Consider the following 26,522-nt stretch of genomic DNA (forward strand, 5'->3'; position numbering starts at 1 on the left):
GCACCGAGGAAAGGCTTTGACTTACATGTATTAATTCAAACACACGTGTACACACATAGTAGTTGCAATTTGTTTATTTACACTGATGTGCATGCATAGATTAGTTACAATTAAAATTTACACTCACGCACATGATAGTCATGCCTCTACTTATATGTATGTATGTATGATTGACACAGATGGAAGAAGAGGTTACTTGCATATTTTTTGAGCACATGAGGAGTACTCTTTCCTTTGAGGAGAGAGTGAATTTGGCTGAGCTGAATTTGAGGATAGTTTTTTCCATAATTTAACTTGGTCTAGACCATGTCATTTAGCTAAAGATACCGTGCAGATCCACAAAAGAGAGTGCCCCCGTCATTGCTCAAGAGGTGGTTCTAATTGTTGAGATGGCGGACAAGTGTTGGTGAGTTCCTATTTGTTATTTTTGGACATTTAGATAAGCTAACGTTACTTTTGACTTACTTTTATTTATTTTTCTTGCTTGGCACAAAATTCTATACTGCACTAATTTGTGATCGACAAATAAGAATTATCTTGCCCATCAGGGACGGGTCAAGGCACTAGTTTTCTTACAAAAAAGGCAGGCAATCTTAACTAGTTTACAATGGGTTTGTTTCTTGTGGGCCATTGAGGGGTGCATGTGACAAGGCAATGCTAGGGTTGAACTTTGAGATGAGTTGAGCTACTCCTAGAAAGATTTGAGAAAGGACAGGTTTAGATATTCAACGAGACAGATGATCAAACATTACATTCCTAACACTGCTGATGCAACAAGAGGGCAAGCAAAATAAAAGGTTAAACTTAATAAAGGGAGACGCACATGTGTTTTGGGCTATAAGGAGAATGTCTCTCCAACCACCATTTGGGTCAAATGGTAAATATAGGAGAATAATGTGAATGATGAGACTAGCCTAAGTAATATCACTTCTTGTTGTGTGTTCTTGAGCTTCTTCCTCTCTAAGCTGTGTGTGCATTCCTACAACCCTAACTCCAACATTTGGTATCAGAGCAGGTAGCAAGAGCTTCGTGGGCAGCGTCGCCAGCACCCTCTGCTTCATCTCCTCCGATTGGCTTGAGATTTGGTAGGCATCAGCTTCGAGAGACCTTAAAGAGCTTGGTCTAATCGAAATTTGCATCTGAGATCATTTCGGGCTCCGTACTGCGTAGGCAATTTCACCCTTTTGTGCAAAAATTTCAACAGTGTTCATTTCTTTACGATATGCATATTTTAGTCTATTTTGGGCTGTGCTATATAGCACACAGGTTAGTTTTGTACAAGTTTTCCTCTATACAGACAACTTAAATGCGCAAATTGCTAGACCTCCAAAACTCTATATTTTTGTGGAATGTTGTAATTTCTTGAATGTTGTTATGTTGTTATCATTATGTGTTTCTGTTTTCCATGCTGCCATGTTATGCCAAAATAGGTCATGTAGATAAGAATTGCAAGCAATCATAGACACATGAAATTCAGAGGAGTGAAGAATTGGTTGTGGTTCATGGGTTACAATTGCATGTGGATGTTGGGCATGAGCTTGAAATTGAGGGGGCTGAGCATGTGCATGTTAATGAGCCTGATCATGTGGATGATGTGGAGGAACATGCTACTGAGCATGTATATGATGTTGAATAGCATGGGATATCTGACCATGTGGATGTTGGGCATGACCCTAAAATTGATGGAAATGTGCATGTGCACATCGATGAGCCTAATCATGTGGATGATGTGGAGGAACATGATGCTAAGCATGTATATAATATTGACAACATGGAATATCTGACTATGTGGATATTGGGAATCACCCAAAAATTGATGGGAATAATCATGTGTATGCAGATGAGCATGATCATGTGGATGATGTAGAGGAACATGCTATTGAACATGTATATGATGTTGAACAACATGGGATATCTGACCATGTGGATGTTGAATAACATAGGATATCTAACCATGTGGATGTTGAGCATGACCCTGAAATGGATGGGAATGAGCATGTGCATACTGATGATGAGCATGATCATGTGGATGATGTTGAATAACATGGGATATCTGACCATGCAGATGTTGGGTGTTTAGTTGAGACAGATGACAATACAGATGTTGGACATGACCCTGAAGTTGATGGGAATGAGCATGTGCATATTGATGAGCCTGATCATGTGGATGATATTAAACAACATGGGATATTTGACCATGCAGATGTTGGGTGTTTGGCTGAAACAGATGACAATACACAACAACTTTCTACAAACATTGTCAAGAAGTCTTGAAGGTTCCAGCCTGGGATTGGTGAACAACTTGAGGATATTGTAGAGCCTGCTCATGTGGATGCTGAGGAAAAGCCTCTTACAAACCATGTGGATGAAGTTGAATATCCTAGGATGATTGACTATGTTGATTTTATGCATGTGGATGTTGAACAACCTAGCATATCTGACCATGTGGATGTTGATAAACAACCCTCTACATGCCCTAGAATTGATGAAATAGGAACATCATTTCATAGAGGGTTACCTAGGTGAGTGCCCAAGCGAATGATGTTCAAGGCTGCAACTTATGAGAACGACGACCTAATACACAAGGTGATGGGGTTGTTGATGATGATTCACATGAAAATGAGGATGCTTATGATGAGCATGTGGAGAATAAATAGGCTGAAGACCATGTGGAAGGGCCAATAGGATCGTCGCCTTGTCTTTTTGGTTCTTTTTTCGAATCTACAAACGTATGCTAGCATTTAGGGTGATGATGATCAGATAATGGCAATGTGATGATGGTGGTAATATGATGAAATGATGATGTAAATGATGCTTGCCTTGATAATCATGATGACAATGATTGGCCATGGTTGGAGGGGCGGAGGGGAGACTTTTTTTTTTGGGCAAAAAAAGCCGTAGGAAGGCCGTGTCGATGTAGCCTCCCCACGGTCATTTTTTTGCCATTTTTGACCATGTTACACTATTATCATCATTTTATCACCCTAAACACCAACACCTTCATGTTAAAAAAAACTACCTCAAACGAGGCCGCATTGATGTGATCTCCTCTGAGGTAGTTTTTTTTTAAAATGAAGTTGTTTGTGTTTAGGGTGATAATGATAATGGTGATGATGGTTGTAATGATGATAAAATGATGATGCTGAAACCTTGATGATGGTGATTGGCCATGGTGAGCACCATGGAGGGGCAGAGGGAAGACACTTTTTTTTGCAAAGAAAATGGCCGTGGGGAGGCCGTGTCGTCAACGTGGCCTCCCCATGGCCATTTTCTTTGGCAAAAATTGGTAGTGTTACACCATTATCATCATCTCATCACTACAACACCAACACCTTCATTTTTTAAAAAAACTACCTCAAAGGAAGCCGCTGCAAACTAGAGCCCATAAAATACTTCTTGCAAGTACATAAAGCCTAGTCATGAAGTAAAGCTTGCTAGAAAAAGGCATCTCTAAGTCTCTACAGGTGCACAAGGCACATCTTGAAGCACTGTGTCATAAAGCCTCTCATCACTCTCAATGAAGAGACAATGCCTCTATAATGAGTCGCTCTCCCTACCAAGGCCTCCCATAGCATAGAAAAGGTTATCACAGTGTCACACTTCTCCCTGTGAATGTCAAGAGAAGCTACTTGTGAAATCAATAGCCACATTCGTAACACGAGTACGAGTATAGGCAACACCAATGGTGAGGGAACACCAATAAATTACCTTATGTAAATAAATGGAAAAATATGTAAGATATTTAAAATGAAGGTGTTTAAAACGAAGGCATTTAAATGAGTATCCGAAGATTGGCAAAATGTAAAAAATATGTAGGAAAATTCATAAAAATTGTGAGGCCGTGTAAATACCTTCATTTAAAATATCTTTGGATACTCGTTTAAAAACCATCGTTGATTCACAGCCTCATCCACATCTCAATGCATAGTAGGCTCATCATAACAAGTGAATGGCAAGATCAACCACCTACAATCACCACGACCAAATCACAATTTAGAACGCCTTATCAATGTTTCACACTTAGAATGCTAAAGCATAATAAAAAACAAAATACCTCCTCCTCTCACCATCCTTGTGAATGTATCCATAATCAAGAATCAACTATAATGTGCGATTGAGAGTGAATCCTTTCTTTCGAGCATGTGCACATACAAGAGGAAAATGCTCTATCAATCCACATGTGATATATCAGTCTACAACAAATGCATTTGCAATCTCGAACGCCCACAACTAGAAAGCTCCCTTTGCCAAACATTCCAAGATGGACAAGCACGGGGAGATGCATGGCCACTCACAACCCTATGGGAAAATCTGCCCAAACGACATTCACTACCTCCATACATAGGTCTCCGCGATGGCTCAAGTTCTTGGCATTTATTTTAGCCAACCATACCTAAATCCTTCAAATAACAATCATTATGACAATGTGATCAATCTCTTATTTACTACCTCTAGTATACCCTTTTTTGTGTAATGAATACCCTTCTCTTTAGGACACCTTTTGCCATGTCTCACTTGATTTTCTAGTTTACTCGAAAAAAGTTGCTCAGAACTCCATTTTTCCACGATTTAATCTAGCTTATGGAACATGCTATTGTGGCCTTGGACATAGACAAGATTCCCATGGTTGTGTGACCCCATTGAATGCATGCTGCGAGATGCTATATAACTACCCCATACTATACAAGAATAGCAAATCTCACAAACACATTTGTAGCCTAGTCCATGTAATCCAAATGCCTCCATACAAAGCTGGTTTATGGCTTTCTTTAAGTATAGCATTTGAACATGGGAAATGCAACTTAGATAGGTGGGGGGATGGCACATTGGACTTAGCCCAGGCATAGCCTAGACTTACGAGCTCTGATTTTAGTAGTTGCAGTACAGCCTGTCAACAATGATGAAGGCAAGCTTGAGCGCTTGGGAGGCATTGAGGCGGGAATTCTAGTGGGTGTGGTAGCGGGATGCTCTCAACCCCCTAATGCATTCCATCATGTTTTGACTCATCTCCAGGTGGACACCCCGTGTGTGGCTGCCCTCTTCCTTGTGAGTGCCAATGAATACATTCACCTCCCCTTGCCATAAAAAAAAGTCCTAGTGTCAGTTGGCAAACACTTCGTGAGAGAACAAACATCCAGCAACATTCCATTGGCACAAACATAACATAACACTCCGTCACGTAAGTAAGAATGTCTAATGATGTCCCGTCTCATCAACATCCAGTCCAAGCCCAATGGGACCTTGATCATGTTGCCATCCATAGGGTCTCTAACCCACGTCATGATCGAGCTAGTTTGCCACATAGCTCTTATTAGGTGTGGCAACTTCAACCGTAGCTTTTCAACTCTCCTTCGCACAATAATTGTTAGCCTTCTTGACGTGGCAGTACACATGGCAACAACTCATGAGTGGGCAAACAATCTCTAAGTATGATATTTGGAACCATCAAATCGATTGAGTTTGTCATCAAAGGAAGTGTTAGGTGTCATCTTCATGGTAGCTTCCTAGAGAGGTTCTACACGAGAATATACTTATGAGAGACTGCAATCACTTACCACACAATGGACGCCATGTAACACATGAAATCACACAAACATCCATAGCAAGATTTTATGCACATGCAAGAAAGGCAAGGCTTCAAACTAACACACATAACAACTCATGCATTGACCCAAAAGCATGCTATGCCCCGATACCATCTATATCTGTATATCTCTTAAGGATGTGACGCATGGCACCCAAAGGAATCTTCGGGGTTTTTTGAAAATTTGGGCTTTTCATCAATGATTTGAATTTTGAATTTAAATTTAAAATTTTAAAAAACATGTGGTGCGATTTGCAAATATGGCCTTCGCGAAGATGGGATTGCCTAAGGCCTGATAGAGAATTATTTCTTGAGCATCACCATCTACATCACTACCACTACCATCACCATTGTCATCATCAGCATTGTGTTTCTTTGAATTCTAATGTAGGCACTTTTACAGAAACTCAATTTTGCTTGAATGAAGAAGACATCACAGTCAAGACTGGCGTGAAGCAACCTAGCCCAATAGAGCCATCTTATTGGTGATAGGCTAAAAATTATTTTCTCCCTAGCCTTATCTGTAATCAGATTCAACTGCCATCGTAAGATTGCTTTAAAATCTTTTACTTCCACGTTGCACATCACACCTCTTCATCATTCAAGAACCAATGTTTTAATAGGACCTTGTAGCGTGGCAATTGTTTACAAACCTTGGAATATTAGAATACCTAACAAGGATAGTGAGATCATGATCAAACCTTGTTGTACCTCGCGACTATAAAAGGACTAGTAAAGTAAGGAAAAAGTGCAGTAAAGTGAGATTGTAATTGAACCCTACCCTAACTTACAAAGTGGTAGGAGTATCAACCAAGTCTTGCACAATGCAATTGAGCTAAGGATAACCCCTTTTACCTATGGTAGGTGGACATAGCTACCTCCCCTTGTTGAATGATGGGTTGTGCACACTTTGGAGAGGAGAAATCACGTATATAAAAGCTTGTATTGTGTGTGCACAAAAGCAATATTCATATAAAGTAAATAAGAAGTACATCCACATAACAATTTTGCTTGCAAAATAAAAAGAGCTTTACAAATGTTGTAGTATCTTCAAAATTCATGTGTCATTCCTTGTATCTTTACAACGATAAAATACCCACCAAAAGTTTATCTAAGACTCGTAAAAAAGTAGGCTTTATAACTTTCAAAGCCCGCATCCAAGGTCAACTAAGGAAAAGTTGTTTTCTATGAGGGTGTTTGAGCCAGACAAAAGGAATCTTCTCGATGAAAGATCTTCCATTAACTGATGTGAGTACCCTTTTTTGTGTGGCTTTTAACTTCATGAGGAAAACATTCATTAGAATATCAAGATTGTGAATACATGGGAAAGGAAAATATATTTCCCAACCAATACTTGGACCTTACTTATGGGTCTCCTCTATTGAAAAAAGTGTTATGCTAAGGTACTTACTGAGAGAAGCTAACTTGTATGTTTTCAAATTTTGGTTTGTAGTTGAGTAATTAACTTCAATGTGAACACAAAATATTCTAAACATGTTAGTACCAAATAGATGAATGATATGTACAATTGGTAATGAGTTTGACCAATAGACTCTCCATATAGATATTTCAAATGATTATACGGATTTAAGGGAGAGGGATTATGGTACCTTACCTTCTCCCTAATGTATTGGGTAGATCCACGGAGTGCCCTTTGAGATGTCTTCAATATATTATATAAAAGAAGAGTTTTATGAAGCTTCCACGTGGAAGAATTTGGAAGTTCAAGAGGCAATTCCGAGGTTTGAGGAGAGGTACGCTCCTATTCTTCTAAGAATTTAAAAAAGATCAAGCTGAAAATTATATACTTGGGAAACATGGGTCAGCTCACTAGTTTTATGAAATATGAAATATCTCAATGTGTTATACCTTTGTAGATTTTACCACCGGTAGTGTTTCCGAGAAGTTTCACCAGCCACCTCGTGGAAGCTTGTTATGACCAATTAAAACTTTAAGGAGAAGTGTTCGGATACTTCTCACCTCACTCACACACACTCTCTCTCTCCCCTCCTTTGTGATGGTTCTGAATCATATATAATACATTACTGCTTAGAGTACCGATCTACAAACGGCTTTAGTTTCTCTGAGGCAAAATACCGTGCCTGCGCACACAAAAGGTCATCACATCAAGAGAGAAGAGTAAAGTTGTGTTATATTTGAGTCGATTCCAGGAAAGCATGCTTCACCTGTATAAACATGCGTTCGGCTTCTCCTTTCTGGCCTTGGTCTTTCAATAGGATAGCCTGCTAAGACGCACACCCCTTAAAATCAGGTCTGAGAAGGCGCACACACACTGCCATAAAGCATAAACCATATATATTTCTAGCCTCCATGACTAGAGACACCTTCTATTCATTTTCTGAAGTATCCACTTACATCCTTACTGAGTCACCTCCAAAAAACCATGCATCCATGCTTTTTGCACTGAGCACTTGAAGACAGTTGTACACAGCAAACTTCATAAATGTTGTTGACAGTCTGCTCCATGTCCCAGGAATCAGCAGTTCATTTCTTATGTCCAAAAATACAGCACACACTCATTTCGGATAATCTCGAGGTCATCGCACACACTCATTCCGGATAATCTTAAGGTCATCTTGGTGAGACGATGCAGTTTCACAAGAAAAAGATATGGTTTCTTATGCTCAGGTTGTGATAGCAGCTCATTAGCAGAGGGCGTGACAACTTTGCACCTTTATTGCCGTAAGTATACAGATCCCGCGTAGGTGCAGGTGTGGGAAGTTTTCTTTGTGAAAGAATGGACCATGAGTGCCAGTTTGCGAAGGCTACTAAAACAAGAAATGCAGCAAGTTGTGACTTACCAATCAAGAAAACTAGCCCATTAAAACATACACACACACACACATATATATATATATATGTGTGTGTGTGTGTGTGTATATGTATGTATATATATGTGTATATCTATATATGTATATATGTATATATATATATATATATGTATATATATATATGTATATGCACATAGACACACACATATATATACAATATGTATATATATATATGTATGTATGCACACAGACACACACACATATACATACATACATACATACATACATACATACATATATATATATATATATATATATATATAGAGAGAGAGAGAGAGAGAGAGAGAGAGAGAGAGAGAGAGTTATATTAACATCTACGGAAGACCCCAAGGGTCTATGAGACCATAAGTAATACAAAGGTACCATGGATACGCTCGAGCCATGGAAGAACTGAAAAGGAAATGGAAAAAATACATGTGTGTGTGCACCAATCTCAAGGTAGTAAGAGGGTTAGACCTTTGTGACGGGATGGTGTCATGTCGACAAAGAACCTACCGGATCTGTCTCTATGTGGTGGAGGGTCTCGATGCTCTTAGCCAAGGGCTTGTAGAATGGATTGGGCTCTCTTGCTATACGAACTCCTTTGGGACTGGGAGCTCCTTTGGGACTGGGAGCTGGAGAGCGAGTACGGGTAGTGTTTTTTGAAGTTGGAGCAGAGGCACTAGTATGGGTGATGGACTCTGATGTGGTGTGTCACAAAGAAATCTATGATGGCTCTTTGGGAGGTGTCCTATCGAGGCTGAGCTTGTCTCTGTGTTGTCCCTCTTAGATGCTAGAGTTAGGGTATGGATAGCAATGAGGCGCACACACACTCACAGGAAGCAACACGAATGGGAGCAGGAGTGGGAGAAGTACTTGCACGTATATTAAGTGATTAGAAAATGAAGTACAAGTACAAGATATAAAGTGTAGTGTCCTTTCACACTAGATGTCTAGGGAAAAAAACCCAACGGAAAAAAGTGCCCTTGGTAAGCACATGTTTACACATAGCACTACTAAATTGTAAGATTTGTAAGAAGCCTTCAAATCCCCCCTTAGTGATGTTGTGAACCTGTACAAGGTAGCACATCACTCCCTGTAGAACCTGTAGAAGAGTAAGCCTAAAGCTTTGCGGAAAGCTTCAAACTTCTCCTGAGGCAATGCCTTGGTAAACATATTTGCAACATTGTCCTGTATAGGGTAGTAGGTCAAAGTGATCTCCCTTGCATGAAGCCTCTCCCAGACATAGTGATAATGTATCTCTATGTGCTTGGTATGAACATGGAAAACTGGATTCCATGCCATGGCCATAGCACTTTGATTGTCAGTGAGTATGGTGGTGGGTGTCTGCTGATACTCGTGAAGATCTGCAAGTAACCTTCTTAGCCATACACGAATGGGAGCAGGAGTGGGAGAAGTACTTGCACGTATATTAAGTGATTAGAAAATGAAGTACAAGTACAAGATATAAAGGGTAGTGTCCTTTCACACTAGATGTCCAGGGAAAAAAACCCAATGGAAAAAAGTGTCCCTGGTAAGCCCATGTTCACAGATAGCACTACTAAATTGTAAGATTTGTAAGAAGCCTTCAAATCCCCCCTTAGTGATGTTGTGAACCTGTACGAGGCAGCAGATCACTCCCTGTAGAACCTGTAGAAGAGTAAGCCTAAAGCTTTGCGGAAAGCTTTAAACTTCTCTCGAGGCAATGCCTTGGTAAACATATCTACAACATTGACCTGTGTAGGGTAGTAGGTCAAAGTGATCTCCCCTGCATGAAGCCTCTCCCAGACATAGTGATAATGTATCTCTATGTGCTTGGTATGAGCATGGAAAACTGGATTCCATGCCACGGCCATAGCGCTTTGATCATCAGTGAGTATGGTGGTGGGTGTCTCCTGACACTCATGAAGATCTGCAAGTAACCTTCTTAGCCATACACAATCTATCGTAGTAGTGAAGGTTGCTTTTTACTTAACCATGATATGCATGAACTGCCCATAAAAATACAATTCCCACTGGTAGATTGCCAAGTGTCATAATCACTAGCCCAATCTGAATCACTGTATGCATGGATAGAACAATCCAAGATCCAAGGTGCCTTGAAGATAGCGAAAATGCGTTTCACAGCTTGCTAATGCTTTGTCCCTAGGCTGTGCATGAATTTGCTTGACTGGGATACACCAAACCGAATATCTGGGCGTGTATTGCACAAATATATGAGGCAACCCACTGCTTGGCTATATAGGCTCATGTCATAAGGCTCTCCTACATCACACATGCTCAATTTGAGCCCGGGTTCTACAGGTATAGAAATAGGCTTACAATCCTAGAAGCCAAACTTATGCAGGAGTTTTTGTATGTATGTGGATTGAAGCATAAAAATTCCTTTATCCATATGCACAAATTGTATGCCCAAGTAATAGTGAATAAATCCAAATCTGACATTTCAAATAAGGTCTTTAATGTATCTTTGAAAGCTGAAATTGCACCCTCATTATTTCTAGTGAAAAGCATGTCATCCACGTAGAGTATGAGCATAATCAAAATACCATGATTCTCTTTGACATAGAGGGTGCTCTCAATTGGACTATAGTTGAATCCTTGGTTGGTCAAGTATGCATGAATTTTCTCATACCAAGCTTTGGGAGCTTGTTTGAGACCATAAAGAGCTTTGCGGAGCTTGCACACTTTGCCTTCTTGACCATGCATCACAAATCCAATAGGTTGACTTACATAAACTTCTTCCTCCAAGTCCCCATTAAGAAAAGCTTATTTTAAATCCAATTGATGCACTTTTCATCCATGATGGGCAGCCAATGCAACAACACATCTAATAGTCTATGCCTTTTTGTTGGGCATAACCTTTGGCCCCTTGTACCTGTCAATAGTACCATCAAATTTCCGTTTGACTTTGTACACCCATTTTGTGCCAATGGGTTTCTTGCCTGGAGGCAAGTCAACCAAATCCTAAGTGTTGTTCTTATGGATAGCATCCATCTCTGATTGCATGGCTTCCATCCAATGCTCATTCTCTCGAGCCTCTTCAAATGAATATGGCTCATCTTCATCACAATTAGTACTCATTTGCCTTTTCTTGAGCACTTCTAGAGCCAACCCGTGTCCTCCCAAGTAGAGGAGCTGAAATTTTGCTCTCTTGCAAAGTACGAACCAGCCAACGAGGTGCTGTTCTAGCTTCTTTCATGGCTGTCCACTCTTCCTGAACAGCTTCTTGTACAACATGAGGAGTAATAGGCTGATTTGGGGGCTGGTTTTCAGTACCCATAGGCTGTCTAATATGCATTTATTGCAGTTGCTCTGATGTTCCATCTATGCCCGGTGGAACTGATTTGGGGGCTGGTTTTCAGTACCCATAGGCTGTCTAATATGCATTTATTGCAGTTGCTCTGATGTTCCATCTATGCCCGGTGGAATCAGCTCCTCAAACGTATCCTGTGGACCATTTTCAAAGTGTTTGCTAAACTCTCCAAGTGATTGTGCTGAATTTTCAACAAATACATCTCTACTTTCAAAAATCCTTTGATTGCATGGATTGTAGAGACGGTATCTCTTACTACCACTGCTGTAGCCCACAAATATGCATTTGACTGCCTTGTCATCTAACTTGCCTCTAAGCTATGAAGGCACATGAGCATATGCAAGGCAACCAAAGATTCTGAGATAGTCAACCATAGGTTTCCTATCATACTAGGCCTCAAAAGGAGTGATGGTCTTCAAAGCCTTGGTAGGGCACCTATTCAAAACATGTGTAGCACACATAATTGCCTTTATCTAGAATTTGTGAGGCAAATTCTTGCCCTTTTAACCATACATCTTGCCGTCCCCATCGATGTCCTGTTCTTCCTTTCTGCTACACCATTTTGCTATGTTGTGTAAGGTAAAGTACATTGATGCTTTATGCCTCTTTTTGCCAAATATGCTTTAAATGCATCTGACATGTATTCCCTTCCCTTGATCCGAGTGGAGGGTTTGCACTTTGCAACCTATCTCATTTTCAGCTTTAGCAACAAAATGCTGAAAACACATGAAGACTTCAGACTTTGCCCTTAAAGAATAAACCCAAGCAAATCTCGAATAGTTATCAATAAATGTTACAAAGTATAGATGCTTCCCAAATGATGGTGTCCCCATGGGGCCACACACATGAGCTGTAATTTCCGGACAGCCCTTGCAGATCCATCCTTGGGGAAGGCATTTTTGTGCATCTTGCCCAAAATGCACCCTTCACATAAATGTTTGGGTGGCAGCTCAACATGTGGCATACTGTGCACCATTTTATGCCTTTGGAGCAACATCAAACTCCCAAAATTTACATGCCCAAACTTGGCATGCCATTACTCTACCTCTTGCATGGCAGAAGTTTAAGGGGTGGCCAAGCATGCATCTTGTCCATTCTTCTCATATGCATCCAAATGATACAAGCCTTGGTACAATGTGCCAGAAGTGACCATAGCATAGTCTTCCTCTCTATTTCTCACTGTGCATTTGTCATCCTCAAAGTTCACAGCATAGCCTCTTTGAGCAAAAGAGGAGACGAACAACAAATTCTTCTTGATTCCAAGCACATACAACACATCTGAAATGCATAGGTCTGAACCATCTGCAACTGTGAACATAATTGCACCAATGCCTTGTACTGGATATGAAGAATTGTTTGCACATGTGACCTTCTTCCCTTTTGGGGCAGTCCTCAATGACATGAACAAATCCTTCTTTGATGTAATGTGTCGACAAGCCCCACTGTCAAAGTACCAAATGACTTGTTTCTCATTCACATTGAGATACACATCATAACTACATACCAAGAATGTCCAATCATCTTACACAAAGTGAGCTGAATCCTAAGCCTTTGCTGCAGGCATATTGGAAGAGTCCAGCAACAAACCTAATTTCTTTTTCTTCTCTTTAGCCTGTCTCTTCCTGCACTCACTAATGTGGTGCCATGGTTTCTTGCAGTAGTGACACTTGCCCTTCTTGGGCTGATCTGCATCAGTTTTGCCTTTGTTTGATGGCTGTCTAGAATTAGCCTTGGATTGATAGCCACTCTTTGCTTTTCCCTTGTCCTTATCATGGGCAACTAAAGCTTGATCATTGCCATGTGCCATGGAAGACTTATTCTTCCGTGTTTTTTCCTCTTGTAATAGTAGACCAACCAACTCCTCAAACAATAGGGGTTGAGGGTTGCCCCTCAATGACAAGGTGAGAGAAGTGTGGAGGTTGAGGTACAACTCTAGCAATGAATTCAATGTTTTGGATACAAGTTCTTTTTCACGTACAACTTCATCTATATTGAGCAATTGCTCTCTAAGATTCTGGATCTTAGTTAGATAATTAGCCATACTGTGATGCCCAAGTTTTCAAGCTCTTTCTTCAAAAAGGCAACTCTGGCCTCATTCTTGGCTTGATACATGGTCTCCAAGACTTCCCATGCACGCTGTGATGTTTTACATGACCGAATGTGTGGCATAATTGATCTCTTCACTGATCAAGAGATCACTGCCATGGCTTGGGCATCACATGCATCCCACCTTTTCTTCTCCGGAGTGGCAGGTGTAATGTCTGCAGAACGAGGTTCATCCTCACTCACATAACCCCACACGCTTTTAGCCACAAGCAGATTTTTGACCATAAAGCTCCAAAGTGAATAGTTTGTGCCATCCAACTTATCCTCCTGAGTGAGTACAACAAATACATCAGTTGCATTTTGTGCCATAGTGACTGAATGCACAAACTAACAACCTGCAAAATACTTCTCCTGAAAGAGCAAACACTTTCTGAAGGCAAATCCCAAAGGCACCAATGTGCTGTGCTAGGCAACTCAGCTGATCCTGTGCAAATGAATTATCCAGAAAATGTGTGCAAATTGACTATATACAACAAATCTGTGCCAAAAACCTGTAAAGGGGTGGCAATGGTGCTCCTAAACAGAAAAGCCCCAAATTTCTATATGCAATTGGGCTGTAATGTGCGCTAATTGCACAAAAATCTAAAAACCCCCAAATTTTATCCTACAGCTTCAATTTCACAATTAAGCAAAAATTGTCAAAAAGCCCCAAATTTTACAAATTACCTATGCACAACAAGGCAAATACTGTATATTCAGGTACAATAGGTACTGTACGGACTGTATGGATTGGTCCAAATCAATTCAGAGTTGTACTGATAGATGCAGTAGAGAGAGGCAAACACACATGTGAAGTAAGATCTGATTTTAGGGTTGGTCGTACTAATGTACGGACTGGTCGTGCAACTTAAAAATTAGGATTTTTTGAAAATGCTAGCAAAATCAGATTTGGAATGGTCTGATGAGTTCCCTGTAAGAAGGGTTTGGTCAGATTCAGAAAAAAAAACCTAAAATGGGTTGAAAAACCCTAAAACTACTGAAACCCTAAAATGAGCAGATTCAGAAGCTTTGATACCAAATGTTGGCCCTCTTGGATGCTAAAGTTAGGATATGGATAGCACACACTCACAAGAAGCAACACGACTGGGAGTAGGAGTGGGAGAAGTACTTGCACGCATATTAAGTGATTAGAAAATGAAGTACAAGTACAAGATATAAAGTGTAGTGTCCTTTCACACTAGATGACCAGGGGGAAATATTCAATGGGCCCTGGTAAGCCCATGTTCACACATAGCACTACTAATCTGTAAGATCTGTAAGACGCCTTCACTCTGAGCATGCTACCTCAACACTATATCCCTGTGTCGTTTGGTCTCCATCAAGTATATGACCAGACATCTCTAATCTCATATTGTATCTATCACTTGTGTGAGTGGCTCGAATCTCTCTCGGAAAAGGTAATGGAATCTCCCCCTTATCTCCTAGTAAGCCAGATAGCTAAACCTATACCGCTCCAGTGGTGCATACTCCGCATATCCTCTCCTCTTGTGGGATATTATCGGCTCTGCTAGTCTCTACTACTAGGCGGTAGGAGGATACCCATAGCATGCATGATGCGACTTGTGTACTTGTATGTATCCCGAGATCTCCATGTTGTGCTCACTTCTGGTAGTGCTATGTGTGAACAGGGCTTAACCAAGGGCACTTTTTTCCATGTGTTTTTTCCCCTTGGATATCAAGTGTGAAAGGACAATCTACATATAATATTTTGTACTTCTATATTATATGGATGTGACACAAATGCAAGAGTTGACTTGCATTTTGTGGCTACCACACTTTTGGCTCTCTCTCTCTCTCTCTCTCTCTCTCTCTCTCTCTCTCTCTCATTTCTGTGTGAGAAAATAATGTGTAACTCACACACATTATTTTTGAACAAGCTTTGAAAACTATAACACCATTTGAGGCTTGGTATAGCCGAAAGCCAACAGTGGATTATATGCGTACATTTGGGTGTTTGGCATATGCACATGTGCCAGAACAACTCTGAACAAAGCTAGATAACAAAGCAATGAAATGCATTTTTGTGGGCTACAATAATGAGAGCAAAGGATACTGTCTTTATAATCCAACAACACGCAGGATTTTTGTCAGTAGAGATGTGGTATTTGCTGAAAATTCAGTACAGCCCATGTACAGCTTGTATAAAAGTAATGATATAGGCATACATGACATGTTTGATGGACAATTACCCATTGCAATGAGCAGGGATTCAGATCAGCCAGCCCCTACACAAGAAAATCCTCATGTAGAACATGTGGAACAGCTAGCCATTCAGCCACCTTCTATGGAAGAAGTGGAAGATCTTGTCAGGGAAGAGAAAACAACCATAGACACAGCCAAGTCAGTGCCAAGATGGTTGCTCTGAAAACTTTGCAAGAAAGCAAACTTGTAGCTCCAAAACGTAGAACAAGGGCTAGTTCCAACCATGCATTGAATATGCATCATGGGGAGTCTTCATTAGCCATGGGTGGTCTCTTTGATTCAAAAGAGCCTTCTTCTTATGAAGAAGCACATAAGAATAATACTTGGGATTTTGTGGAATTGCCGAAAGGCAAGCATGCTATTGGAACAAAGTGGGTATACAAAGTCTAAAGGAAGTCTGTTGTACTATTGACAGGTACAAAGTAAGACTTGTGGCTAAAGGGAATAGATTATGAGGAGACTTTTGCTCCTACTTCGAGAATGACTACAATAAGATCAGTGATTGCATTGGCTGCACATAAAGGATGGAACGTGCATCAATTAGACATTAAAATTGCATTCTTAAATGGGGATTTACAGGAGGAAGTATATGTAAATTAGCCCATTGGTTTTGTAGTTCCTGGTGAGGAACATAAAGTATGCAAGCTACACAAAGCATTGTATGGGTTAAAGCAAGCTCCAAGAGCTTGGTATGATAAAATACATGCTCATCTAACCAGCCAAGGTTATGTGAATAGTCCAGCTGAAAGCACATTGTATGTGAAGAAAACTGGTGCCGACACTCGAGTCTAATCCTCTCCTTGTGTTCCTTGAGGCTTTGGGTCCTGTCCATAGCCATAGGATCGTCTGTCTAGCTAGAATAGGCAAGAGGTTGCGCTCGGATACCAATCAAACCAAACCAAACCTATGAGAACAAACCCCGGAACACTCGAGACACTAACAGACAGCACAGTATTGAAACAATCTTTAGGGTGCAACGGAATAACCATAAACGACACCAAAAAGAACACAGCATTGAGCCGGAACGGCCGGTCCCCCATAGGGACTTCTTTGTTCCAATGAATAAACTAATACAAACAGACCAAGGTGCGGGTGTAGTCCTGCACCGGATTTTCCACAAAACTCAGCGAACACTTGCTCAAAGACTTGGGTACCAATCAGCACCATAAACCAGTGCAAAACAACAGCCTGGTACGGTGCCAAATCCAACACCGAATTCCGTGCCAAAACAGCCCCCAAAATGGAGCCTTAAATCAGCCCCAGAGAAGCTCGCAAATCAGTCCCCGATTCCTCCAAAACAGCCCCAAAAAAGCTCTCAAAACTGTCCCTGATTCCTCCCAAAAGCAGCCCCAAAAAGCGCCGCCAGGAGGGAGTGATGAAGAGAGCGAGAAACCTGCTGTACGACCGGCACCCAAAAGAGAGCACACACCAAAACGATGTACTATATGGCCACCAGTCAGGAGAGGAAGAGCATATTGTTGCTGAACTGTACGACCAGCCCTCAGAACACTCGCTGCTGCCCTGTTGTACAGCCAGCAAACAGAAGGAATGAAGAGACTGCTGCCCACCTGTACAGACTGCCTGCACGTCGGCGAGTAGAGAGAGATCTCCTGTTGTACTATACGGCCAGTAGGGTTCAGAGAAAAAGAAAAAGGTCTGCAGCCTATTGTTCTGTATGGCCAGCACTCAAGAAACAAGTGGAAAGAGGCGGCTACTGCTGTATAGTCAGCGCTCAGAGAAGAGAAAGCAAATTGCTGCTGTACGGCCAACACTCCAAGGGAAGCAAACAAGATGATGCTGTACGGCCAAAGAGGGAAAAGAGTGCTGATGCCCACCATAAAAGATAGATTTGCTGCCACCTGTCCCATCTTGCGCATCCTTCCCTTGCTTTTAAAGGAATCGACTAGCCCAAGAATAGCTGTGCTTCTTCCCCCTTTTTTTTTTTGGCCAAATGCAGCTAATGTACCAAAAGGACCAGTTTTATGCTTTTGCCAAGTTTGTTGGCCAAATTTGCTTTAGGTGCCTTTTGTCCACATATACATGCCCAAAATAATAATTAGTCCAACCTGTCTTTAATGATGTGTGAACACACCAACTTATAAACGTTATGCTAAATCCGATCAGCCTATCTTTAATGATGTGTGAGCACACCAACTTATAAACGTTATGCTAAGTCATTTTATACGCTAAAAACCCAATGCTACTTTTGCTCAGAAGGCATCTTTCAAGCCAAAACTTGCCAATAAATGCTCCAGCTTTCTATGGAAAATCCCTGTTCACACCTTGGTTCCAGTCAGTGTGTGAAACACCAGTCAAGACTGGTGAAGGGACCGAATTGGTGAGACGAGTGCATAGTTTGAAGAGTCACTTCCCCGGATTCATCGGTTTGAGGACATCAATGATTCTGAAGGGGGAAAGTATGTTGTGTCTCAAGGCTAACTAGGGTTAAGACCTTTAGGTTAGGTTGACCGTAGCGTAGGGGTTAGGCATCTTAAGTGGGGGTTCGTAGCTTTTATGAGACATGTGCTATATTTCGCTCCTGGTTTATAGGAGGCGTATATGAATTACATTATGAGTCATTGTGGGAGAGAGGTCCTGAGACCTGGACTCCAGGTCTTGAGACTACTCTATACTTATATAAGATGGGTATGTACTAGTGGTATGGGATGCTAAGGACTTCGCATGTAGAGCCATGTCTCGGATGCTACTATCCCCTTGTGCTCGGGAGTTAGCCTGAGTGGCTCAATGGTTGGGCGGTGAGCTCGATGCCACTGTCTATGTGTGTTTTCTTTATGTTTATGCTTCATCTCAGGGTTTGGAAGCAGCTGTGGGACAGTTTTTGACCTAGGAACGTCACTCTTTTCCTTTGGCAACTTGCTCACAAGGGCCTCGCAGTTGGCATTTGGTTGGCGATCGGTGGATGACATTTCACCGAGTGGGGTTTCACCGGGAGTCTCAGCGGCACTGCCTTTGGGATTGCCCAAGGCACAACAGTTTTGGTGGTACTTCGGCTCTTTAGAACAGATCCATGGATTGCCCAGGCAGTAACTTGGGGAGCCATTGTGTAGGCCATGGAGGCAAGTCCAGCTCTCCTCTATAAGGAGGATGGTGAAGGCATAGCACTTCAGCGTACAGTTGCAGATCACTGCCATCACAGCATGGATGGCCCCGGTATCCCCTTGGACCCCTGACACCCACACTGACCAAAGGTGAAGACCATTTGCAACATCAAGGGCATCGAGGGTACTCTTAACCCTCCAAAAGAGTCCATCAATTGCATTTAAATGAACATAATCCACAAGGCACCAGATTGGTTGAGATTTCCCCCTTGCTTGGCTTGAAATCTCCCTTCTTGTAAACTTTTTCATACTTAATAGAAGTCTCTTTTCTGGAAAAAAAAATGGGCATTATCCACACCCTTGCGAGGACATTGGGATCGATTAGCAGCAGGTGACTCAGACTGCATGCGGTAACACTGTGCGGTCTTCCTACGTACTTGGAGTAGTAGTGGCCCTTTCCTCACCAACAGGGATGGTGACATCACTTGGCACTACAGGCCCCCAATGTGGCTTTCCCCCCCTCCCCTCAGGATGTGGTCTCCCTCCGAGAGCGGCCAGCAATGGAGGGTGCAGTCCCTTCCTTTCTTTGACACTTTACCCCTACATAATGTGGTGGACGTTTGCTTTTACCTAATAGAAGGATCTTTTTCAGGAAAAAAAATAACCACACTTGTGGCCATAGCCACCTTCCCAATGATGTAATCGCTCACCCAAGTGGCAAGGAAAGGAGGGAGGACCCCCTTTACTTTGTCATGTTTTTTTATGTTCCCAATGATGTAGTCTCTCACCCAAAAAACAAACAAGACTTGTACCTTCGCTAGATAACCACGAAAATCTTCTGGGCAGCTTTTGATGATAGAATCATACACAGCCACTGCATCACTGCTGTGACCCCACTCTGCATACGTCTTTCCAAGTAAAAGTCCGATCTGTCCAAAAAATCAGTTAATTTAAAATGATGAATACGCAGGTCCTCTGCCTCAAAGACCTCTGGAGACCGATAGGTTTCTCCTTAAAAGAAAGCATTACCTGCACTGAAGTCACTTTGTCAGCTTCATCACCTTGATCTTCAATAACTGATACATCTTGTTCAGATGATCTGACACGATCTCTTTGTGCAACCAGTTCTTCAACAGCCTACAAAACAAAAGAATGGGTGCTCAGAGAAGCTATATTATAGAACCTCTTTACACGTGAAACAACTAAAATTGATGCCAACAAAAGATCCAAGACATGAGAAGTACTCTAAAAAATACATGACAAGACATCTTTATAAACCTAAGATTACAAATCACCATTTTCAATTTCCAGAACATTGAAAAAGATACGAAAGGCAAGTTAAAGCTTTGCCCATAAAGAGACTCAACAGCAACTAGCCCTTCCCCTGCTCTTGTTACACCATCCTGACCATCCTGCAGCAAACTTTCTCAAGACATGTAGTGGTCTAACTCCTTTATTTATGTAGATAAAAAAAAGAGATGTCTTTCTAGCAAGAGCACTTAAGGTTTTTTTATGCTGACTCATTCCTAATGAGTCCATATAGGTGAATTCTTTTGCTACTTGCGGAGACAATGATGAGAGGTAGAGAATCATAGATGGGGTCCAAAGCCTAAATCTAAGTACACTCCTCTTTGATATCCCCTCTAATTTAAAGAAAAAGCTTCAATTAATTGATTTCATTAACAAACTACTCCAATACTTGTAAAAGAAACAGAAAATAGTTCCGGTAGCCTCGGAGGGGCGTCTTTGGCAGCCCCTGATCTTGAATCCCCTGATCCGTTTACCCAATGGCCACATGTTGGGGGCCCGGCCTCATCCTCGGGAGCGTTGAGCATAGGACCTTCTAGATCCCCTGGAGATTGGCTTGCATTCAGGCAGCTTCCCCCTGAGGCTCAGGAGAGAGGCCTGGCTGGGATCCGGGGAAGAGATAGACTTAGCTTCAACATCGACTCTACTATTCCTCAGGAGTGGCTGACCCCTATCCTTGACCCCCTATCCTTGACCCGACCCCCCTTCAATGGTCGGGCGTGTTTACTAGGCATGATATTCTCTTGGTAGTTCATGGCGCGGATTAGAGTTGCGTCAATTGGACCCGATGGCAAATTAGAGAGATCAAAGATCCCTTTGGATGACTTTAGTGGATGCACCTTGCAGAGGGTGAGGGTGATCGGATTTCACGCACATGAGTCGCACATTGACCCCCCTCCGGCCAAGGTGGCCAACGAGAGACTCCAACGAGAGACTCTAGTGTTTATGGATTTGGAAGAGCCGGCTCCTCATGAGCCTCCAGTGGGACCCAGGTGCGTGGACTTAATGTGATTCTACAAACAAGGAGGAGATGTTGGGTACTCCATTCTTCGCATGCAGGTTGAGGGCACCCCGATAGCACCAGGACACTGCCAGTCACAGGGCCTCTCACAACGTTTTCTCTCAGATTTTTGGATGAGGATCTGGGAAAATTTTTGCCCTTGAAAGATCACCCTCTTTTTGTGGCTATCGGCACACAGGAGTTTGGCGGTTGGCACCTGGTTGGCCATTGGCGGTAGACCAACAGCTTGTCCAAGGTGCAACCACCCCCAGGAGTCTCAGTGACATTGTCTTTGGGATTGCCCAAAGGCTCAGCAAGTTTGGTAGCGGATTCTCCACATTTTCACAATGCACAGGACCTCTACCTGCATCATTTCATGGGGCACTGTCTTTTGGGCCACTAAGGCTGAGATTGTCATGGCCTATGGAGGAATGTGGGGGGCTAGCCCTTTAGGTCTTTCACATTCGCATTTCAACAATACCAGTCCCTATCCCTAGCCAGACATTTCCCAGCTCTTGCGGAGCCTGTGCCCCCACCCTCCCAACCCCCCGCATCCTCTGCAGCACCCCTGACTGCACTTCTTTGAGCCCGCTAGTCCGCCCCTCCTACCCGCCTTCTCCTCTTCCCCCTTTTTCCGCTTGCCCTAGCCTCTTCCCCACATTTCACTTGCATGTCTTCCATCCCCTGCCTATTAGAAAAGTGGTTGAGGATGCATGTGAGCCAGGGAGGCTCAAAGATTAATATAAGGTTAAAACACATGATGAGTAAGAAATGGTAGAAAGGGTTGTGCACACAAGAGAGACGACAAAGTTGGGCCAAATAAATTGATTGATTACTTCATAGGTAAGTGCCCTTTCATAGATTCCATACAACTCAATACCAGCTAGTGGTTTCATCAAAACAAGTGGTTTAACACAAAACTAAATGCTAGAGAAGCTTCACCCACAAGCTAAATGATTTGATCCTTTTCATATGTACATGGTCCATTTGGCCCCATCCTTCTAGGGATGTGTTTGGTGCATATTTTAACACCCCCTTCAAACACATAATCATTACAATGGTATTGATGACCTTCGATGACTCACCACAACTTACACTTACCTGACATCCATGCTAAATGATTTCCCTCTTACAATGATTGCTTACCATGAATGACCATACAAGTTTAGGATGACAATTTAAGCTTGAGGCTAGTTAGGAGTAGTTGGGCTAGAGGTTTGATGGCTGATTTACAAACATTTACAACACTTAAGTAAAGTTGGGCATTAAGAGTTTGGGGGCAGGCCCAAGACATGATCTAGAAGAGATGGTCACTTTGCATTATGAGGGCTTCATGATGCCCCTTGTTGTTCTCCTTTGGTTCTCCATGCTCTTCTTCTTGATCTCCATACTCTTCATGCATAATGTAGGCCTTTTGAGCCTTCTTTCGAAAGAAACAATCTTTCTCAATGTGTCCAAGTTTGTGACAAAAATAAAAAATGATTGAAGAGTTGTACTTAGCCTTTCCTTTGTAGCCTTTGTTTGATGGGTGTTTGGTGCATATTTTAACACCGCCTTCTCCGTCGTTCTTATTAGCTCCCTTCTCGTACTCTTTGCCTTCCTCGATCCCTATCCTCCTCAGCCTCTCCTTCGAGAAGTGTCTTCAGCTTTCGGCAGTTTGTTTTCTTCGGCACGTGTTGCCATCTTCTTGTCTTCACCCCATCAGGAGGACTCCATGGTAGCCGCTCTCTCATCCCCGACCAATGTTGGGTATTTTCGAGTTAAGTGTGGGAAGTAGCTCTAGTGTGATGTATATAGCATGAGCTAATCAGTGATGTCACTAGCTCATTAAATAAAGTCTAAAGAGGAGGTTGAATCTTAGCCCATAAAAGGGGCACCAATGTACTCACAAATCAATTAATCAACAGTGTATTTTGCACCCAATCTTAGTCGTGTATACTCTCTCTCCCTCTCTCTCTCTCTCTCTCTCTCTCTCTCTCCATCAGTATCGTAGTCATGACGAATGTAGTACAGAAGCCTTTATCCTTTCCCCAGCTCTATTCATTGGTATCTGAGCCTTTATCCTTGCCCCAGCTCTACTCACGCTCAGCTGTGAGCTCGCCATCAAACTGCCGCTAGTCATCATCGAACTACAGACGCCCACGATGTCCACCACGACCTGCAGTGCAGATGACGCTTCTGTCCGCCTCTTCTTCACGGCATGTGCTTGCGCTGTTGCACTGCCTGTGCTCTACGTCCACTTCCTGCTGCACCTACTGCGTGAGCCTCTGCCTCTGCTTCTTGGCAATCTGGTTGAGCCACCGGCAGAGCTGAAAGCTCATGGGGTAACATAGGGTGGCACGGGCTGAGCCATGCACTTCCGCATGTGGCACTGATTTGCCTCGTCAACTGCAAACCCTAAATCAGAACCTGCAAACCACTTTCTATGGCGCTCCCAGTCAGCTGAAAATACAAAGAATTATTCACATCCAAATCCGAAACCCGAAAATCTGCATCTGCACTTATATTTTGGACATTTACTAATTTTATAAACCATACGTGTAATTAGTACCATTTCGCATGTAGAGTAATAGATTTTTTTAATCATTTACTACCTACATAAGTTATTAAGTCCTAATATACTTGCACAACTTACGGATTCAGCAGATATTTTGGGATTTTTAAGTCTGATCACATTTTCATCACTTTTACAAGCCTAATTTCTGTATTTTGAGAGTCCACAACCTTATCACACTGCACAAGCTCTCATAAGCCCTTTGCAGCCCAATTGGTTTGAGAGTCACCATCTAAACTGCCCTACAAAGCTATTCCCATGGACTTCATCGACAAAACTTCTTTGTGCCATTCCTTCCAAGTGCTTCACCGAATATATCATATGCAAAGCAGGACTGTGTACATGTGTGTGACAGCTATGCAGGGACCATCAATCATTTTTTCCCCCTTCATTTATGTTTTACCTATGTGTGTTTTAGTCAAAAAGGGTTCTCTGCCCGGGTTGTCCCCCAAAGTCTGAGTTGGTAGTCTCTAGATTGGAGGTGTTGCTCTTTGTATTCATGCATACTTTTGTTGTGGTACCTCTTCCCCCCTCTTACAGATACCGCTACTGTGATCGATGGAGTCCGGAGCATGCATATGCGCGTGCCCGTACAGATGGCATCACATGGAAGATAGGATTAGTGCCCACTTGGTGTGCCTTCACCCCTGCACGGATTGTGATTATTCCCCGTCTAAACCCTCGCCCAAGACTCTTCGAGTGAAGGGCAACTCCGCTAGTGCCGCATCACACCGAAATTGTTTCATGGAACATTCAGGGTTTAGGGGGGCCTTATTGCTTTCATAGACGAGGCATCCTACGTGGTGAGCTTCAGAGGGCCATGCTGGGGGGACCCATAGACATTCTTTTCCTCCAAGAGTATCATCTCTCAGAGGGGCGCATGCGGGAAGATTCTTCCAAGCAAGAGTCATACTTTCTGGTCCCCATCCTTTGGCCCCTCAAGGACGCAGGGAGGGGTGTGTATTTCTGTCAGTGAGCAACTACTGCCGGCAGTGAATGGTTTAGAAGTCATTGTCCTAGGGCGGGCACAGTGGATTACCATTACTATTGGAGAGGACAGCGTTGGCTTCCTCAACATTTATGCTCCGAATGCTGCTCCAAATACAACCCTCTTCTGGAGCTCACTACGGCAAGCCCTCCCTCATGCTAACTTTTGGTGCTTGGATGGTGACTTTAACAAGATAGAGGCAGCAGAGGACAGACTTGGAGATGGCACAGCCATAGTTTCAGGAACAGAGTACTCAGCCTGGGAGGAGATGATTCTTGCAGACAGGGGACATGACCCTTGGCATCTTCCAGAGTTTGGACGTAGCCCCGGGAGCCTTTGCTTCTCGAGATCGGATAGGAGGAGCACCGGCCCCAACCTCTCTAGACTTAACATGTTTTATGTTGATGAGTGGGCTTGCAGCCGAGGGGGTATGATTGGTATTTTGGCAGGTACTTGCTTTTCTCATCACGCCCCGGTAATTTTGTCCTTAGAGGACCCCTCGAGGTATGACAGGCATGTGAGCTCGAGGATTCCGGACAGCCTCATCCAGGACCCCGAGATATGCAGCAAGATAGAGCAGATACAGGCGGGATTGGATTTTCTGTCAGGCTTTGCTGCATGCACATTGGATGAGGGCTTAGGGGAGATCAACAGTTTCTTGCAAGAGGCAGCCTAGAGTTTGGACGTAGCCCCGGGAGCCTTTGCTTCTCGAGATCGGATAGGAGGAGCACCGGCCCCAACCTCTCTAGACTTAACATGTTTTATGTTGATGAGTAGGCTTGCAGCCGAGGGGGTATGATTGGTATTTTGGCACTAGGCAGGTACTTGCTTTTCTGATCACGCCCCGGTAATTTTGTCCTTAGAGGACCCCTCGAGGTATGACAGGCATGTGAGCTCGAGGATTCCGGACAGCCTCATCCAGGACCCCGAGATATGTAGCAAGATAGAGCAAATATAGGCAGGATTGGATTTTCTTTCAAGCTTTGCTGCATGCACATTGGATGAGGGTTTAGGGGAGATCAACAGCTTCTTGCAAGAGGCAGCCTAGAGCCGATAAGAGGGTTTTCGGGAGCAGGAGAGGAGTTTGAGGAGTCTTGCCTCTTTACAATGGCTTCAAGAGAGGTCCCCGGATAGCCAATGGATCAAGAGTCAGCTTGCCGCCGCTCGTACAGAGATTAGATCAATAGAGGAGAGGAGGGTGGAGTACAGGTATCATGCCAGGGCTTCTTTCTGGACTCAGGTAGACGACACAGTCACAGGGGATTTCTTTGAGCAAGCCGGACCCCACAGGAGGAGAGACGGTATTCACAGGTTGCGTGGCTAGGATGGAGATATTGTTTCAGATCCCCCCCAGGTGAGAGCCATCACCACGGACTTTTTTTGATCCCTCCTCACAGGTGCCCCAGCATCTTCACATGTGGTGGACGCACACGAGAGAGTCTAGTAGCATACGAGGGAAGTGGTTCACCCTTCTCTTCGGTCATTATTATTGACACCATTTATTGTTGAGGAGTTGGTGGAGGCATTGACGGCACTTCCCAGGGGCAAATGCCCGAGGGCAAACGGGCTTCTAG

The 26,522-nt window shown here is 42.9% G+C and overlaps 1 protein-coding gene across 5 annotated transcripts in view; it reads right to left on the minus strand.

Moving 5' to 3' along the window:
* Window positions 1-7,014: 7,014 nt before the first annotated feature.
* LOC147630225 (Tetratricopeptide repeat (TPR)-like superfamily protein) overlaps window positions 7,015-26,522 on the minus strand; it is a 154,496-nt gene continuing 134,988 nt past the window's right edge. For 2 of the 5 annotated variants that reach the window (XM_086811867.1, XM_086811869.1), the window contains 4 exons: window positions 20,128-20,235; window positions 19,911-20,027; window positions 7,771-7,830; window positions 7,015-7,686 (listed from right to left, as the gene is read on the minus strand). In XM_086811867.1, the coding sequence (XP_086667993.1) occupies window positions 7,627-7,686; window positions 7,771-7,830; window positions 19,911-20,027; window positions 20,128-20,235 (345 nt within the window). In that variant the 3' untranslated portion in view covers window positions 7,015-7,626. The remainder of the gene's footprint in view (window positions 7,687-7,770; window positions 7,831-19,910; window positions 20,028-20,127; window positions 20,236-26,522) is intronic. The other 3 variants (XM_086811868.1, XM_086811870.1, XR_015267798.1) reach the window with 2 other exon arrangements.

Source organism: Cibotium barometz, chromosome 17 (assembly GCF_041138505.1).
Source record: "Cibotium barometz isolate CiBa-2024 chromosome 17, ASM4113850v1, whole genome shotgun sequence".
NCBI classification, from domain to species: Eukaryota; Viridiplantae; Streptophyta; class Polypodiopsida; order Cyatheales; family Cibotiaceae; genus Cibotium; species Cibotium barometz.